The 19,652-nt window shown below is 39.4% G+C and overlaps 2 protein-coding genes across 2 annotated transcripts in view; one reads left to right on the forward strand and one right to left on the reverse strand.

The window, feature by feature from the left end:
* Positions 1-2,632: 2,632 nt before the first annotated feature.
* On the reverse strand, positions 2,633-14,169 carry VPS26A (VPS26 retromer complex component A). Its single transcript, XM_072425164.1, has 9 exons — positions 13,985-14,169; positions 10,662-10,811; positions 7,338-7,413; positions 6,460-6,616; positions 6,170-6,334; positions 5,609-5,715; positions 4,991-5,059; positions 3,895-4,037; positions 2,633-3,211 (listed from the first exon to the last, which is right to left on the reverse strand). The coding sequence occupies exons 1-9, from the start codon at positions 13,985-13,987 to the stop codon at positions 3,101-3,103; spliced, it is 981 nt and encodes a 326-aa protein (XP_072281265.1). The 5' UTR covers positions 13,988-14,169; the 3' UTR covers positions 2,633-3,100.
* A 4,777-nt stretch (positions 14,170-18,946) lies between these two features.
* The window catches only part of KIFBP (kinesin family binding protein), a 10,020-nt gene continuing 9,314 nt past the window's right edge, over positions 18,947-19,652 (forward strand). Inside the window, exon 1 of the mRNA XM_072424345.1 lies at positions 18,947-19,380. Within this exon, the coding sequence (XP_072280446.1) occupies positions 18,973-19,380 (408 nt within the window). The 5' untranslated portion in view covers positions 18,947-18,972. The remainder of the gene's footprint in view (positions 19,381-19,652) is intronic.

The following is a 19,652-nucleotide window of genomic DNA, read 5'->3' on the forward strand; positions in this document are numbered from 1 at the left end:
TAACGCTTTTTGCACGGACAGAATTAGAACGCTAGGGAGGTTAATAAATCGGGCTCATTGTTTTACAAAGCACAGCTTTGTATCAAAGTATAATTTTTACACAATTCTAGCACGTTGAACACAGAATTCTAAGATAGTTCAAAAGAAGCCCAGTACTTATAAAAATAAACAAGCTGCTTTTGCTTCAAAATTCACCCTTAGTCCAGCACTGACTCGCGGTTCACTCCTCCTGCAGGGTGAGTAACAATCATTCAACCCACTTCCTGTGATAGCAGTAAAGACCTTCTGCCCTTACATTAGGAAGGTCCCATGAGGTCACTGAATCAGCAAAAAGACCCTTGGAAAAAGTATTATTCTGTTTCAATGTGTGAAGAGGACCTCCAAAGTTGAAATTCTGATTTAATAGTTTGCTTGGTTCAATATCTTTCTGAATAATTTGTTAGATAAAAAGGAAGCATTAAAAAAAAAAAGACATGTTTGGTTTATAAGATTTTATTTAAGGAGTATTTTGCCTCAAAACATGGAAATATAAAATACTTGTACAATATTGTAAAGCAATGTATATATACTATGAATAGGAAAAATATTTTCAACAAAAAAAAAAGGATACAGTCCAGAACATTTATAACAAAAGTTCCCCCGTTCCCCCAAAAAGACAAGGATCAGATTTATCCAGAGAACATAAAAGCAAAAATGATTAGATGTAGTAATGTTGGTCAGTCAGCGCTTTCCATCACAATCTGATAATTAAACGTTTTCGGCCGTGTGTCTGAAGGAATAACAGTCCTTGTAGTCCCAGACAATAGGGTTCTCTTTTTATGGTCCCCATATAATAATCCGGTCAAGGGGTAATCTGAATGCTAGGAGCAACAAAAGTTCAATTAAAGCTTTACCACAAGCATAAGGCTTAATATGTAAAGCCAATGGATTTTTATAATTTTTATAACGTACTAATGTGTTAGTTTTTAAAAGTTGAGCCTAGGAATCCTACATTTAAGACTTGATACAGTAGTGGTTGGAAAAGCAAGCATCTCTAGTCCTATCTGGATTCAGGATTTCTGGGCGACACTTCATGCTCCAATCATCTGTTTCTGTCTATGCTTACCCCACAAAGCCACACTTATGTACAACAGAATGGCTGCAATTCATGAAGAAAGAATATTGATAAAACAAGTAAAATAAATTCTAAGCACGCCAAGTTCCAAATGTTTGCAGTGCAGGTTATTACAGAGCATTTAGGGTTGGCCTGGCGTTCCCTTGCTTCTTTTTAAACACCTGGATATAACCTGGTACAAAAAAAGTTATGATGGGGAGCACAGAATGACACCAGATGTACAAGACACCAAGTACCCCATATGGCTTTATTAAAAGTGCAGTAACCCATAAAAACCAGACCAGATATAGACAATGTTTTAAAGGGCAATATGGGTTTTTCATCTTAAGGATCTTAATTCACAGTAATAACAATTTATTGTATTCATTTGTTTAATATTAGGACATAACTGATACCAGGAGGATACATTTCTAGTTTGGCACTAGCGATTTGGTAAAAACAAATATGGCCTGCCTATGGACAGTAAATATATCTACATATAAAAACACAGGATGCCTTAACTAAAACAGAAAAAATACCGTTTATAGATGTACACTTAAAAACTGTTTACTGAGAAGACATGACATACTTCTTATTCATAATTACTTTTTTATACTGCCAAGTGAGATATATAGATATATATATATATATATATATATATATATATATATATATATTTTAGGTGGGCGGGGGTATCACCTTTCACCAATGAAGCTTTGCAGCTTCTTGTGTCATCTTACCATTACCAGCCTTCTCTTTGGAAAGCATCACTCTCCAGAGTTTCTCCCTGTACTTTTCCAATATGTAAGAACATTTCAACTTGTCTAATTGTTCCTGCAAACACGTTCAACTAACGCAGGGTGTAAACAAGAAACCATGTAGAAAAAGAAAGCAACAAGGGCCCACACCACAATTAGTTCCTGCTAAGGTACATCTTGTAGATGGGTCTAGTCTATAGAAAGGTTATAGAAAATGGTTAACATTCACAGTCCCTTTACTAATTAGCTGAAATTCTTTATGCTCTTGTCTAGGTTTGTCCAGTACTCAAACTCATTAACAGAACAAATCCAATTCTTTGATTCAGTGCAGTCAGTACATACATGGTGACTAAATGCCTGCAAGTGAGCTAACACCCAGAATAAGTGGCTGGGTAACTATTTTGATGATGAATGAATTTGGAGTCTGGCCCCTCTTATTTTCTTCTACTAAGCTTACACTACTATACACACTGGCTGTCTATATGCAAATAGGTCCACAGCACCTTGTCATTTTCAGAGGAAGGCAGGTGTCTGATGTACATGCTACATGCAGATAGTGCTGGACATTGAACACTTTAGGTTTACCCCGTGCCTGTATGCATACAGTAAACGGGGTTATCATCTCAGACACAAGTGTATTTTATATGAAAAACCCATTTTATCCCCATTACCAGCTCTAAAAATACAAACCAAAATGTAAATGAGTACAATAAACATGAAAACCAAAAAAATTTCTGGTGTGACGTAGACAAGCATTAAATAAAATGAACACACACAGTGATGTCTTCAAAATTTTTAATAAAGCCTTCTTTTCCAAAGTGAATCCTACAAATTTTGGGATGATTCACAGTGATGTGAGACCTGTCTGTTCAGAAAAAAAAAATAAGAGGCGGAATTCCCAAAACATGAATGATGCAATTAAGTGCATATGAGAAACAAATAAGGCCTTTGTTTTCATTTACATCAGCCTAACATGCATGAAAATAATGTGAGACATCTGTATTAGCCTGATGCATGTTCAATGCAGAATCCCAAAATTAAAAGTTATATAAAATGCTAGTTTGAGAAAGGTCCAGTGTTTCAGCAAAAGCACTTGGTATTTATATATGTACAAGTGGAATTACATACAGACCCGCAGAATGTTTAGTGTAGTATAATGAACAGCAGTGTCAGATGAAGGTAAACATTGAGAGATTTGGCCTTGTTCTATCTGGTTCTGTCCTTCATCTTTTGTGAGCTATACAAACTCCTAAATCTCTGGCTGCTCAGCTGTGGCTTGCGAATCGCTTGGCTCATAGCGTTGGTGGAAATTGGTTCTTTTCCTGATCTTTTCGGGTGCTTTCCTCCACAAAATGATCTCCTATTTAAATGAGAACAAATTAAAAATATAATTATAAATCTCATTATTGTGCAACTGTCCCTTTGGTGCATTCAGGCTGCAGCATTAGTCCTGCTATGGGTAATAACGTAGTCATTGCACAAGATAAAAAGTAATACATGTCCAAGGATTGCTATTGGTTATATTCTCTTGAAAAAAAAATCCTATTTTTGTGTAATTTTTTTTTGTCCTGTTAAAAAAGATAATTATGGTCAAAGTACAAAGCATTGCAACATTATTTACAAAAACTATGTTTTTGTTTTTTCTACAATTGCACATTTTTACTCAATGCTGAAAAAACTAAGAGGAAAAAAAAGAAAAACATGAAAAAAAATAATATTGATTTTTTACATTTATTTAATTTATTATTTTGACATGATTTTGTGTTCCATTCTTTAATATACGCATAGTATTATACAAAGTCATGTAGCTAGTATAACATTCTGAAAGGTAAAATACCCCCAGAAAATTATGTTTAAGTTTTGGGTGGGTGCCAACATGCAAAATTTATCATTGCATCACTTACATTTCTTGTCTTCTACAGAAATGTAAACCCCTAGTCCCTGTGCCTGAAACTGCTGTGACTTTTATGAAGCCAAGTAAACAAAATATTACATATATCTTTTTGGAGAAACTTATATAAATACTTTAAACATCAATCTTACCTGTTGTTTGAAATATCTTCTGTCCTCCTCGTCAACAAGGACCAAGTTTAAGAAATAGCGCACAGAAAACTTCTTGTTCACATCTCTCATTGTAGGAGTTGGGTCATAACCAGCCAGAAACAGCCGTATGGGAATAGAGTCCCCTAAACAATATTTAAAATGGTATGGCTATTACAAAGACACAAATTACAGTATCATGAATAAAAACAGATATGGCCTGCACCGTGGCTTAGTGCCTAGCACTCTGGCCTTTGCAGCGCTAAGCTCAAATCCCAGCCAGGACACTATCTGCATGGAGTTTTCAGGATTTCCCTGTGGGTTTCCGCCCACATTCCAAAAACATGCAGTTAGGTTATTTGGCTTCCCCCTAAAATTCACCTTAGACTACATTAATGACATATGACTATAGTAGGGACATTAGATTGTGAGCTCCTTTGAGGGACAGTTAGTGACACGACTATGGACTATGTACAGCGCTGCGTAATATGATGGCGCTATAAAAATACTGTGTAATAATAATAATAATTAGGGTATAAATACAAACAGCCTAAATTTTAAAAATAAGTCAAGCCATATTTATCCCATTCTCTGCTAGGTTACACAACATTATGTTAGATCTCAGAGCCATGACAGGATGTGAAAGATGCCCCAAAGGGAGGGTATATCCCACTTTTTAAAATTGTCACCAGCAATGGTAAACTCATTGTAAATGTATCCCAATACTTCTGTTGGCTTAACAACCGTAAAATGTTCAATTTTGTGACCAGCACATAAAATAAAGTGGATCTTCCCAATAAAAAAAAAAAAACACATTCATTAAAGCTGACAAATTTTTCAACTCTGACCAATTTATCAAAACAAAGAAGAATTTTATCGGGCATTGGATTGTAAACATAAAACGTTCATATGCACTGCACTCATATGGTTCCATACACCATTGGAGTAATCCACCGAGTCATTATCACGGAACAGGGGCTATATTGCAACTTCAACAGTAAAACAGACCCTATGTTCTGTGATTATAGAATCATTAGGAACACATAACATTTCAATATTCATGTTTTTTATATTAAAAATTTACCCACACAATTATTACCTTTTACAGGTGCCCCGTCCATAATTTCATATTTGGCAACAGTTTCTGTTTCAGTTGTAGTACTAGGTCCTGAGAAAAAAAAATATTATTCAAGTTCCACAGTACTAAACCAGATTAAGGGCTTCAATGATCATTCCGAAGTCAATGACAGGTGCAGTGCAAGTGCTAACCTGCTTTCGCATTCCTATAGATTTGTATGTAAAGCAAGAACCCCCTCCCCCACCCCAAACACAAACCCTGTAGATTTCTGTTTTTAAGTTTTTTATACGCTTCAATATTTGCCTTTCCTACGTGGCATCAAGGTGAGAGTGATGTCACCATTTTTCTATGGTGATTCAAGAAAATGCTGATTCCCCTAATACTGCAAGAAGTTGACTCTAAACCATGAATAAGTATCATGTTGCCAAAATTTGGACTACTCAACTTTTCCCGGAATCTTACATGAATGTATGAGAACGTCATCGCCTGTACTGAAAAGTATATTACTCAACCTTTCCAATTGGGGAGACATTCTTACAGGTTACATGAAATGCAAGGCTTTTAAAGGGACCTCACTAAAACAGATCATTCTTGAAGTGCAAGACTTGCTTTATTGCAAAAACCAAATGAGCTTCTTACCTATTCCAGTAATTTCCTTTTTTATTAACTGCAATTCCATGTGTTGAATTTTTATTCTGACCAGTAGGAAGTAGATCTTTCCCACAATAACATCTTTTAAGTGGTACCTGAGGAACAAGATGGAGAACACCAATATATACAGATCAGCAACCTAACAGAATTTACCCAAACAATAGACAAAACAAAAAAGTCATATATAAAACAACCAGAGTGCCTATTCAAAGGGTGAACAAAATAATTGCAAACAATATGTGATCAGTTCATTTTTTTAATTGAGAATAATGCATTGCATCCCTTTTGCATTCCTTACTCTTAATCCAAAATACCACAGTCTTATGTGTAAGCTATGTAGTACAACACAAAGAAGAAAGGTCTGAGTCCAAAGGACAGTGAGTGGATATATACTAGAAAACCTACCTCGTCCACTTCATTTGCTGACAGAACTACTAATATGAATGGAGTTTAATCCTACATACCAGCATTTTCATATAAGCAGCTGCACACATTGGTAGCCCTTGGCATGCAGTAGGAACATTTAGCCTCAGGCAACTAAATACTTACTTAGATTTGTTGTATTCAAATTCTATGTGCAAACAATCTTCAATTCCGACTTCCATTTTGATGGAGTTGTTGACATCTGGATATGTAGCGAGTTGGTGAACAATCAGATCATACTCCTTCACCAAGTCTGAAAGGCGCCTCACTATTGTCACTTTAAGAAAGTACCTTCAAAACAAATAAATGCCAATATGAATACTAGTACAAAGCAATACATTAATGTGTGCAAAAGGGCAAGCAAGGCTGGCTTGTCGTGCCATGAATTACACACAATCCGAAAATATTATTCATACCTCAACCGAACATTTGAACCCATATACGACTCATAAGGTTTCTCAACTTGCATGAATTCAAAATCATAACTTCTGCTTTGAGTCAGCTCGCCAGGTAAAGCTAATTCTTTCACAAGGTTAACAAATTCATGCGTATTGCTTTTATCATTGAAAAGTTCTAGAATAGAAAAAACAGATTGTGAAATAGTACCAGCTGTTTAGGACCTTTACATAAAAAGAAAAAAAAATTCTTAAGTTAAAAACCACCCAATACTAAAACAAAATGTTTAGCAACACTTTATCATCAATACCCGTTGATCTTGTCAGTAAAGCCCACTTAATGCAGCTTTCTGTGATGGTATGGCTGTGCCATGCCCAGATAAATTACAACAGAACCCCAAAACTATTAAGACCTCAGTTAGCATGCTAAATGTTGATGTTCATGACTGCAGAATTACCACAATGGCTGAACTTGAAATATGGCCTGTTTGGAAAGGTTGCCAGGAGAAAACCTCTTCTCCGCTTGGCTTAGGTTTGCAAAGTTGAATCTGAACAGCGTCCTTTGGGTGGATGAGACTAAAATGGCAAAGTTTGTTTTAAGCACAATGGTGTTGATTTGGCCTTGTTTTACAGCCACAGGACCTGGGCACCATGCAGTCAGGTGGATTCAGCCGAAAAACAACTAAATGTCCCTAATTTGCTAAATCAGGACTCAGGAAAATAAAAGGTAGTATACATTGCCCTCAATATTTTTTGGAGAGTGTTAGATGTCTGTTTGTAAACCTAAGTTGTCCTACACTCGTTTCTACCTTCTGATGTCCCATAAGAATGATTACAATTCTGTGATTGTTTCATAATTCAGAATGAAATACTTGGTTGTAAAATTTGAGAAATCTTACCAATTTGTCCAACAAATTCAATTCGGATTCCTTGATGTTCTAGTCTTTTACCAGGCTGTTTGAAGACTATGTTAACCTAAACAGAATTCCAAAGTTACATGCGATTACTTGTACCCACAATGACAAATAAAAACTCCACGAACCCACCAGTGCAACACAATACAACTCCCACCAATTATATTTCAAAAAGTAATCTGAACAATGGTACATGGTAATAGTGCAGTGCGCTGAATATGTCCTAGCGTCTTGGTGTGCAAAAAAAAAAAAAAAAAAAAAAAAAAAGAATTGCATTACAATGTACTAATCATGAATGTGTGTTCTGGAACCAATTCAATTGTAAATATATTTATAGGCAGCTGTAAAGTGAACATCCATGAGAAACCTGTCTTAATTCAAATACACTATATAGGAAATGTATTGTTTTAATTTAAGGGTATCAACAGGCCACCAACAAATGGGCAGAACAGATGTCTTATCAATGATGATGGTAGGCAAGATATCTGCTGTCATTGTATCAACTGACAACTTGTACTAACTTAGCCAACAAATTTAAGCAAAAATTGTAACAAATCGCCACATGGGATAGAGAAGAAACGCTTGTTATTGCACCCTCCAGGGAAGCACGTTACAAACTAAATGCAAAACCACAGCACAGGTTGTGTGTGGATCCCATTTACAAATACAATTGTACATCCCATATATGTTTTCATTGACTACAGCAGTATTAAAAAGCTAATACAAACACACTGCCTAACTGCTAGCAAATACAAGGAAAGAAATTGTTATTCACACAGGGAGTACATTTTCCTTTGGCTGTCTGAGAAGCAGCAGTAAAGCAAGCCACAGCATAGCAAATCAGATGGCAGAGCCTATATATGTTCTGAGAAACTACATACAGATAATTATACACTTTACACAAAGCTGAATGTTTGAGCGATTTGTCATTATCAGTGTTGCTAAACTCCAGGCTAAAATCAATCACTACAGGTCTGAATCATATAGTTGAATTTTTGCAAACTGATTTATATCCTATCAGCACTTTTATTTACATGGCCCAAACAGAAAGCACAGCAATCCAAGAGACCTGACATTTCTTTACTCCATTGAAGCAGCACATCCCGGTCACCTGGCGGCCCTCTGGACAATGGGGCAGCAGTTTGATTAGATGTTTTCTCAGAGATATTTCTCAGTTCTGTTCTCCTGTCAGCACATGTACGAAACCTGATTAACCCCCAAATGCTGCTCTGAGTCCACAGGGATTATTTAGAAAAATTTGGATACTTATATTAGCTGCATTGTAAACACATTTAATAAAGACCTAACTGGATTTCCTGTTTTTATCTCTGCCTAGAAAATAGCTCTAACAGGTTAATGAAGTACATCATACACAGGACTTTAATTTGCATATATCAGTATGCCGAACCATGCACAAAATTCTGCTACATAAATCTGAATTATATTAACCCCCCTAGCAGTAATCCCGAGTCAGACTCGGGGTACTTAAAAGCAGGATAAAACCCACTTACCTTGTTCCGTCGCTGTCCCCTGGCATCCTGCTGGTCCCCGCAGGTCCTGGGGACACGTCTTGCTGCTCCGATCTCCAGCCGCGAAGTGCAGATTCGATCTACAGGGTTTCCCCGTGACGTTGGTACATGCATCAGTGCGTCTGGGACTTAGCGGCAGGAAATTCAAATAATTTTGTATGGAATTCAATACAAAATAGCTGTATTGAGCCAATACAAAGAAATATTCATATAATATACATATATAAATATATAATATGTATGCTACTGTACAGTTATATTATACATTATTTTTTTTATTATTTTTTAACAGATATTTGTGTTTTTATCAATGTTTATTATAAAATGTATAAACTATTACACGTGTCGGTGAGTTATGCCTAAGAATTAGAGGTCTACAATGTAAAATAAATTTTCAAGCAAAAAACTGTACCTCTTTTTGCATGGAAATACGGCCAGTATCAGACCGCTAGGGGGTTTAAAGACGAACATAAGTTTGCTATAATATTTTCTCTCTAGCAATGTAACATCTAGCATTTGAACATCTTTGCTTGATGTTCCTTTAGCGTCACTGTCCAATCTGTGGTAATATAGCTCCAATCAGTGCACACATTAATAATTCATCCCAGCACCAAGGCATGCTATAAATGAATGCCAAGCTGCATATACAAGTTTGCAAAAAGGAAGGCGAGAAGCTTTTAGTGCAGAAGCATCATATGTCAGCATAGTGCAATTTAAACTTTTTCTGCTTACAAATGTCTTTTCAGTTCTGCTTCAAAGTCATGACACATGTAAACAAAGTAGTCTGTAAAATGTGTGAGATACATAAGCACTTTGTGGTTTATTATGAGAGGCCATAGTCATTGCAGAGGGCGATTATGTGCTGAACTGCTGGTGGTGATGTACTAAAGAGACTAGATAGGAAAACTTAAACTTTAAAGGGATATTTTGGGAAGCCATTACCTGTGTGGAAAGCCTCCACCTTTTTTGACCTTAGGGTTATATCCTAGTATTCAGAGTAAAAAAAAAAATCTAAAAAGGTTACTTGTTTCAGGGTCAGAAAGGTAACTTTTAACTCAGCCTTCTAACAGTGGTATTTTGTTATAGGACAGATTTACCCCCCCCCCCTAGCGTTCTAATTATGTCAGTATTTCTATGGAAAAGCGTTACAATTTTTTGCAAGGAAATTTATTTTACATTGAAGACTTATAATTCTTAAGCATATCTCACCGAAATATGTCCAATATTTAATAAATTTAAGACAAAAATCTGTTAAAAAAAGGGTGCATAAAAATAGTGAAACCTATTATATAACTGTACAGTAGCATATATTATATATATATATATAATTATACATATAGAATATAAAGATTTCATTTTGTTGGACTCAATACAGGTATTTTGTATTGAATCCATTACAATTTTATTTGAATTTCCTGCCGTGCCTCCCGCATGAACCAACACATGCACTAACGTCACCGGGAAACCCCGGAGAACGGCTCTGCAGTCGCTGGGAGAAGATCGGAGAAAGAGGACGCCACCCGAGCACCTGGACGAATGACCTCAAGTGTGACTCGGCATTCCCCCTTTTTGCAAGGGAAATCCACCGCGAGTCACACTCGGGAATACTGCTAGGGGGGTTAATTTAGGAAATGCCAACTACACTTGTCGCCTGGAAGGTGCCATCTTAATTCATAATGGACAACAGATAAAGTACTCCAGATCACCTGATCAGTTTTTTGGAAAATAAACAACTGTCTGTAGGGTGGGTAACTTAACACCAATAACTAAGAAATCATACCTTTCCCGCTACAGATTCACCATCGTAGAACAAGTAATGCTTTTCTATCTTTCCTTCCTCCGTTTTAATCTCAGACAGCTTCCTTGATTCTGCATCATTCAGTACGACTTCAATCTCACAAATGGGACCAAATAAACCACTTAAAAAGCTCTGTAGAAAAATAAATGATGCACGTTAAATGGATAAGCTTCAGGAAAAAACAGTAATAAATGTATATTTGTGACATAAACTTATAGAAGAGTAGAAATCTTACATATCAGCAGAATAAGCACAGCAGATTTTTTTTCTCTGTCCCCCTATAACAGCTATACTATCTGTTGCCATCTGTGTGACATTGGAAAGATTTACCTTCACTTCCTATGTTGTACACACAAATAAAAGTAAGAAATCTCTCAAGTTAGGAAAATTCCAGTTTACGAAAGAGTTGCCTCTTTAGGTTTAAAATTTTGGATATTTTTCTCTCTTTCTGTCTTGGTGACAATGGCCATCAACACAAAGAAGGTAAATCTCCCCTGAAAGGTAAATCTCCCCTGAAAAAAAACCAACTGAAATACAAACTGGTCCAGGGATCTATTATTTCTTCCTAACACAAACATAGCTGTGGGGGAATCATGGGCTCCAAATGTGCCAAATTGCCATTTATACTTGCATTACACATTAATGAAGTGGTTGCCACACTGGGTGCTGCAGGCCACCTGGTCCTTACCGTGAGCACACACTTACAATGGCTGCTGCCTTTACCTTGTCTTTCTTTTCTGTGCATCTCCTTCCCTGACAACTAGTCAACTATCAGAAGACACAGGCACAGGAAATCAGGAGGCAGAGGTGACAAAGTATTTAGGATTACATAATCAGGTCAATTTTGCAGAAAGTAACAGGTGATGTCCCTTCTGCACTAATCTACCTGCCTGATCGTTCTGGATATCAGGAAAAAAAAGGTGAGCTGGGCATGCCAAGGATGAATGACCTCACATAGACTTGCGCAGGAGTTACCTTATTCTGGCTTGGCCAATCAAGATAGCTTAAGATCATCTACAGGAAGAGAACAAAGAAGATGGTGGCACTCTGCGAGAAAATGGGGACAGGAGAGCAATGTGGGTTTAGCTCTGCTTGAATGTCAGTGCAGGAAGAGGAAGGTAGTGGTCTGTCAGCTGAGGGGTCTGTCTTTGTGGTTAGAAATTCTTCTGAACAAATTGTTTTCAAAGCACCATAACCTAAGCCATAACAAATACCTAATACAATGTTAGGTTCTAACAATAATTAAGAATTTAATTTTGGCTAAAAAGTGGTGAACTTTTTGAAGCACTGCACTTATGTAAAGCACCTTTACCAACACAAAAACATGGGGCGACCAATGCGGAATTCCCTAAAAAAGTTACCCAGTAGCCAAATACCAACAACCCCCCTATAAAAGAAAATATTCAAGCCAGCAGCGGCACACATTTAATTCCTCATGTGTCTCATCTATGTGTTCCCTACTAAAACATTGACTTGTAGTGATTATCAGCAAATACTGCTAATTAATATGGGTCAATGAAAAAGAAACCTGGAACATATGTCTCAACCAATAACATGCCGAGGGCGATTCATCCACATGTGAATGATTATCTCAGAGGCATGGGGACACAAATAAATTCTGTGCTGTATAAAGCCTTGCTAATAAACACGGAATGCGGGGTATATTTTGTTTTTAACACCAAGGGCAGAGTATTCTATAGGATCATGAAAAACAAACAGTAACACAAGCTTCCGCTTTCTTCCCTTAGGTCAGGTCTGGAAACAACACGAGTACACGTTGTAATAAATGGGTGTTGTCCTAATTGATGTGCATTAGGCTTCAGTAAACTTTCATCACCAGTCAGAGGTAAACTGGCAGCTAGTATAAGTTGTCATGTATTCAGAAATACTGCAGCAGAATTCTTTTACCAATGTATGAGAATTTTGTTTACACAAGTGTTATCAAGGCTGAGATAAAAAACTGAAGAGCTACTGGGAGCATATGAGGCAATAGGAAGTGCCATAGGGCACGGCAGACTGCCAGGTGACACCTCACATTAGGTATTGCCAGATGACACCAAAGCCGGACATATTTTGGGGCTTCGGTGGGTGATCATTTTTTTAGTGCAGTATTTTTATTCCCTGAAAGTTATTTTAAAAACAAAATATCAGACAGCAAGAGCTTAACCTACATGTGAGCAGACATATTGCAGAGGGGACAGGCTGTGTCTCTTGTGCAACAAAACAAACTGGCCTATTTGCAATTATTTATCGCTCCGTCACCAGCTTCTGTACCCCATCCTCTTCTGGTTTTGAGATCTTAGACCAGAACAAGGTAACTCCTGTAAATGTGCACGGGAACTCATTTCGGCATCTATGCTAGGCTCGTAGAGTGAGCTCTTCATGTGAGACCATAGAGAAGTTTATTTTATTGCAGAAGGAAAAAAATCTTCAGAGATGCTTCAGAGTAAACCCAGCATATCCAAGCATCCTGCACTGAGCTGTGTATGTTCAATGTACTTACATACGATTGTGATCAAGCAGGTAAGTTTTCTGCATACTTTCCTTCTTTTACATGGATCGGATCTTTTAAAGAGGACCTATGACTTTCCTGTAAAGCTAATTGTTTTTCTAATGATATTTCTGCTTTATAAGAGGCAATCAGTAAGCACAGACCTTAATATTGGTGACCAATCGTTAGAAATGTAACAGGCGCCTCCAGCCGTTACATGTATAAGTGATGTGGAAACATGTTGATCGGGGCTTTATTTTTAAAGACAGATTCCATTTGTTTATTAGGATCTGGGTTTTCTAAGTGATGAATTGTAATGCTGAGGCTGATCTCTCCTTTGATGATGAGCAGCTTGCAGTGGTAAATGAAGAATCCTCCCAGTGGATTGATGTTTTGATGAATTGTATGAAGAAAGTGTTCTATGTAGATGAATGACTATACATTTCCAGGATATATCATATGACAAGCTGTGTATGAGCCTTCATCTTCTCCCTCCCATAGATCTTGCACCTTCCCCATGTTACATTCACCAATCACAGGGCTCACATTGGGAAGTGAGCATGTACAGGCCATAAAACCTCCCAGAACTTTAAGAGCCTGCAGGGCCCCAGGCTGCTATAAGGAGCTGTAAGTGCATTGCACCTCTCGCAGCTTCCTGCACAAGTTCGGTGGAGTTCGCACTGAATGACATAACCGGAGCAGTGACAGCCCAGGCCGGGTGTCCTGAACTACTAGGCCCTGACAAATCCCCCGCCCACAGAGGCAGCGCCGCCATGTACCTGGCCTTCCCCTCTCCTTATCTCTGTGCACTCACCATGTTCACACACCGGACGGACCACTTTGCACCAACCGAGCAGCTCCACCCGCCGCCGTCACGTGACACCAGGGGCGGGCCCCACCTGATGCCACCAAAACCGTATGACCGGTCAGCTGACCTGGGAACCGCGTGATGTATCGGAACTAACAACGCCCACCTATGGCAAGGCTTCACCGTCCTAGTACGTCAGCGCGCTAGTAATACGCTAGTCAACTGACAAATATCGCCCGTATAACAAACCCCGCCCCTAAATGTAAGAGGGCGGTACATGACGCAAACTAGCGTATCAGAACCAGGGCCCGCCCCTTTAACAATACATGTCACGCCCACAAAACACATTCTCCAACATATTTCCCTAAACAGGCCACGCCCTCTCTTTAAATCAACTTATTTTCCCACCAAACAACATACATGACTGGGCGGAGGAGAAGAAAGCTGACTTTTCATCCTTCTCTACAACATGGCTGTATTGACTGTATGCTGCCAGCCACATCCATGCCACTACAGACATCAGGAGCCAGAAGAGCCTTGTTCCCACTACTAGTGCATAACCCATATTTATTTTTAATATTATACACAGGAAACATCACATGCATCTCCATTTGTACAGCGCTGTGTAATATGTTGGTGATATATAAATCCTCTTTAAAAATAATGGTGCACAGTGGTGCAGGTTAAGGTCCATCACTGCCTTGAGGTAAATTCTACATGTAGAGTCTCCCTGCCACAGCCTCATGGCGAATTATTGGGGGGGCGGTGAGCAATAAAGTACCCCTGACTGCCCCCTGCTGTCAGATCTGCAGATAACACTTGTTTAGGAACCAGCGCTGTGGTGCAAGTCACCGAGCTATATGGGACTGCATGATCCTGAGGCAGATCTGTACCTGGCCTATGGGTACATATTTCCAGTCATCTATTACAGCAGTCACCAACCAGTGGTCCGCGGCTCTAAACAGTGCACCCCCGGGAGGACGCAGTGACTACAGCCCCAGACCATGTCCTTCATACGGATCCCAGGCTCAGCGCAGTGGGTTATGTCTCTGGACACAACTCGCTCACTCTCCCATCGTAGGCTCAGACCTGCGCAGGTTCTGGCATTATGACGTCACTATGGGGGAAGTTTCCTCCTCTTTGAGTAACACTAGGTTCCCCGCGCATGCACGGTCTGGAGCCGAAAAAACGAATTTGTCCGTGGGACCAAACAGGTTGGCGACCACTGATCTATTACACCAGAGTACATCTGCTTGTTTGTATACAAAGCCCCTCCTGCCAGTGATTTCTGCAGCTTTGTAAATGGCTTTACTCAGAATTTCATGACACTGGGATGTTCAGCAAACAGCAATACCTTTTCCATGTCAGTCAAGATCTTCAGATATGAAAAGTATGTGAGTTTTTCTGCAGTTTAGTTCCCGTTATGGTGTGCAGTAAGCTCAGGTTAAGAGTCATCCAAATCAGAGTACAATTTTATAGTGTTCTATAAGGAATGTCCTGAAATCCAGTGTTGTGTCTCTTAAGGTCATATTTTAACGAACTTTCATTTGAATCAACCAAATACCGTCTACGAGAATGCAAATCATACTTTATTTAAAATGAAAGCACAATATGGGATAGCATTCAGTAAAAAACGAGCTTCCAGAATCCTTATGTCAGTGTTTATGTCAGCTGCCATAGTTCATGGTTAGGACATATCCTGTTCAGAAAAATAACTGCACATGTGAGAAATAAAGACTTTTGTTCTTACTGTCATTTCATCTGTCGCTGGTAGTCTTATTGGTTTGTTTACACTGCAATTGCAAGTTTATCTTTTTCTCTTCATATAACAAATGACAATCTAAGTCCTCTATCTCCCCTTGTGCCTGCAGAGATCAAACCAGGGAAGTGAATTCTGAATGATTTGAGGAGCATTACAAACTAATGTCACAGATTAAAAAAAACAAACAAACCAGTGTGATCAAAGCCCTTACTGAGTATAGAACAATCAGTGTAAAGGATGATCCACCGAGCAAGTGACAGTTTACAGTGCTCCTGGTCAAATGGTTCTGCGCATTCCACTTATTTATACGTGCTCATTATATTCTTTTTCTAGGACTGGTTCACAAAGCTTTAAAACAGCGAAAAACTTTATTTACACTCATGTGAACGACATTTATTAATCTGAAGAATTTTGAAAAATGACAGTTATTGTTTACAGGGAGCTGTGTGTTGCTAGGATACATGCTAGAATACAGATGCTGGTTCCATGGGTGGTACTGGGACCAGTACCACCATTTCCAAAAGAGGTGCCCACGCCTCGGCTGAGGCTGGGATTACCCAATCAGAGATAATGCTACAGGACAGAGCCATTATCTCAGTGATACCAAAGAGCAATTGCAGACGCTTCATGATGGAAATGGATGGACATCATTTCTATCAGACCAGAAAGCTCATCCATAAGCAACATGATGCAAGAGGATCCTTCCATCATAACAGTCATTCCACAAAGCTGCACCACCAACTTGGATGAAACGCTCCAGGACAGTGCCATTCGCTCAGCCATACCAAAGAGCGGTGTCAGGAACATCATGATGGAAATGGACAGCTCCATCATTTCTATCGGACCAGAAAGCTCATCCATGAGCAACATGATGCAAGAGGATCCCTCCATCATAACAGTCATTCCACGGAGCTGCACCACCAACTTGAATGAAATGCTCTAGGATAGTGCCATTCGCTCAGTCATACCAAAGAGCGATGTCAGGAACATCATGATGGAAATGGAAAGTTGTGGACCTGAAAGCACAAACGTCATGAAAATGATGCAAGAAGATCTTTCCATCATAAAAGCTTATACATAGCGCTATGCAATCAGCTCATCTATTGACCTACGTTTACAGCATGTAGGTCAAAAACCAAAAACTCCCTTCCCTCCTCCTCACTCCCCTTCCCCCCATTTACTATATTCTACATGTACAGAAGGAGGAAAAAACCATTCCTGATGGTGTTGCCACCTTGTCGAGGTGGAATGGCTTGCGTGCCCAAATGATTCTTGGATCTATGCCGCTGGAAGTCTTTGCTCTTGCCAGGGGAATGGTCCTTAAGATCATGGGCCAGACTAAGTGTAACACCCAACCCCTCTGACCTTGCTAGGCTGGACAGTGTCTGGGTCATAAACAAATAGGCATGTGTGACCTTGCTAGGCTGGACAGTGTCTGACCTTGCTAGGCTGGACAGTGTCTGGGTCATAAACAAATAGGCATGTGACACTGGTGAGCAGAAACTCACAAAGCTTACAAGAAGTTATTTTAATAAAATGGGAAAACTAGTCCCCCATTATACTCCCATATAACATACATATAGTCGAACAATCAAACAAATAATCATACGTAGTTCAGCCCCTTATATGGAATGTCCTACTACATCATATGAATAACTGCAGTACATACAGTAGCTGTTTCAATCGTTTCGGAATAACATTTGTGGATAAAAGTCAAACTCACCAGAGGGATTACATTACCAGGTGGAGTATTGAAATTTTCCATAAATGGCACACTTCTGTGCTTCAGTTTTTACACAGTAAACCATTACATCCATTGATAATTTTCCTAAATAAATCACTCAAAAGACTCCTTCAAAAAAGAAATGAATTGAATCCTGACCAGACCTGCCCCCTAAAAGATTAGAAAGACGAGGATTATGCTGGTTACCCCATAAGTGAAAGATTACTGTTTAAAAGATGACGTTCACAATGTTCATGCCACATGTACCAACTGGAATATTAAAGTGGATTTCAGATACTTATAAATGATCTTCTGAATGGTACATTAAGATATATAAGGATTAAATAGATGTTCAGAAATGTAAACTCCCGCGTGCAATAACCCTTTTTTACAGTAATATGTAATGTTTTTTCCAAGGTACAAGGCCTTAGATTTCTCCAAATCAATTTTGTAACTGGAGATCACAGCAAATTGAACTTTAAAGGTAAAATAAAAATTAAATAATGCTTTGGATTAGCAATTTGAAATAAAAGATCTGCATCTGGAAATGCAGTCAAAATAATAGTGCGAGATCCAGGGCCAAGTTAAAGCCGGTCTGGAACTTGTAATATGTGACATTTGGGTCTATGAGGTCTCACCATTCAGAGAAGAAGAGTACCAATTTTGTTACCCCAGTGATAAAAGTTGTGTTTAGGAAAAAGGGAATTATTTTGTACTCACAAGGAAACATTATTATTCAAAAGCATCAAAGCCTCCAGCCAAGATTTCTTGGACTGTGCATCAGGATGGTCTAGATGAGACCTCTACATGTAATGCTCAATATACATGCAGGGGGTCTAACCAAAGGAGGGAAAATCTCCACAAAGGTTGTTTTCAGATTGGATCCTGATACCTAATAAGAAGTGATAACTGGAATTGATCAGAAAAGCAGAGTCTGATCTACCAAAAACATCTTCATATTACAATAAATAACATACAACAACTGAAGTAAAGAACAGGTAGAAGGGTAGCAAACGAAAGAATTATGCAGTAAACAGCAATCAAATAAAAGGAATATTTTTATTTGACCAAACTGCATTTTCTGTTGTTATGGAGAGTTAAATGTTTGTAATTAATAAAATCAATCATTTTGCAATAAACTCTCATCAACTGACTGACAATCTATCCGTGTGTGGTCCTCATCAGTGGATGGTATCGGGGCCACATTTATAAACACTGCTATACCCGGGTATTTGTGAGGTGAGGGTGAGGCCCCAGAATGTTTAGCACCGTCAGTATGGAGGAGGTGAAGATGAGAAATCTCCTCATTGTACAGCTTCTACTTGCACTCTTCCCGTACTCTCTAATCCTCCGTGGAGGCGGTTCACCAGCAGTAGGCGGGAGGCTGGGGCGGGGTCAACTCGGGTTAGCCGCGTATAGTTTGGCGCATGCGCATTAGAGGGGTAAGCTCTGGTGGGGCGCGCACTTAGGCTCGCTCCCGGGTTTCTCATTACAGCTCCTCCCTGTGGAATGACGCGGATATCACTGCTGTGCAGCAACATGGCGGATAGCTGGCAACGAGTGTGCGATAAGTACCAGCAGGCAATTACTGCTTCCGAGGTAGAGTCCAAGAACGACCCTGAGAATGAGCCCTACCGCTCCAAATACCGGGCCCGGGAGCTGCTGCGGGAGGTGCGAGCCGTGCTGGGGGCGGAGGAGGAGAGCGGGGAGCGGCAGGATGGGGATGATGTGGCCCGGGATGAGGATACACAGAGGCTCCTGGCTGCACGCCGGGCGGTCATTGAATTCCGTCTGGGGGTGAATCACACAGAGACCGAGGAGATGTCAGCCGGGGAGGAACACCTAGTGAAGGCCACCCGCATCCTGGAGAGGTACCGCCTGTCACATGACTGTGTATCCCCCTACATCCAGGCTCAGGTCAGTGTACACTGTGTAGGGCTTTACCTTCCTCCAGCTGTGTGCACATGTATGTATGCATGCATGGTGTGTCCGGGTGCTGAGGTTACTGAACTTAGAGACATGTCATGACATTCCTGTATGGTAATGATTCTTGTGACAGAATGGAGGTCTTGTCGCCATGTCATGACATTCCTGTATGCTACATGTGTGTAATGGCAGGAGGGGTCTCTCACCATGTCATGACATTCGTGTATATTACATGTTTCTTGTGACAGAATGGAGGTCTTGTC

The sequence above is a fragment of the Pyxicephalus adspersus genome, chromosome 10 (genome assembly GCF_032062135.1).
Source record: "Pyxicephalus adspersus chromosome 10, UCB_Pads_2.0, whole genome shotgun sequence".
NCBI classification, from domain to species: Eukaryota; Metazoa; Chordata; class Amphibia; order Anura; family Pyxicephalidae; genus Pyxicephalus; species Pyxicephalus adspersus.

Coding starts and splice junctions, on each gene's coding strand:
- VPS26A (XM_072425164.1), bottom strand. Junction 4,038..4,990: donor GGACGGGGCACCTGTAAAAG/GTAATAATTGTG, acceptor AATATTGTTTAG/GGGACTCTATTCCCATACGG. Junction 3,212..3,894: donor GAAGATATTTCAAACAACAG/GTAAGATTGATG, acceptor TCATTTAAATAG/GAGATCATTTTGTGGAGGAA.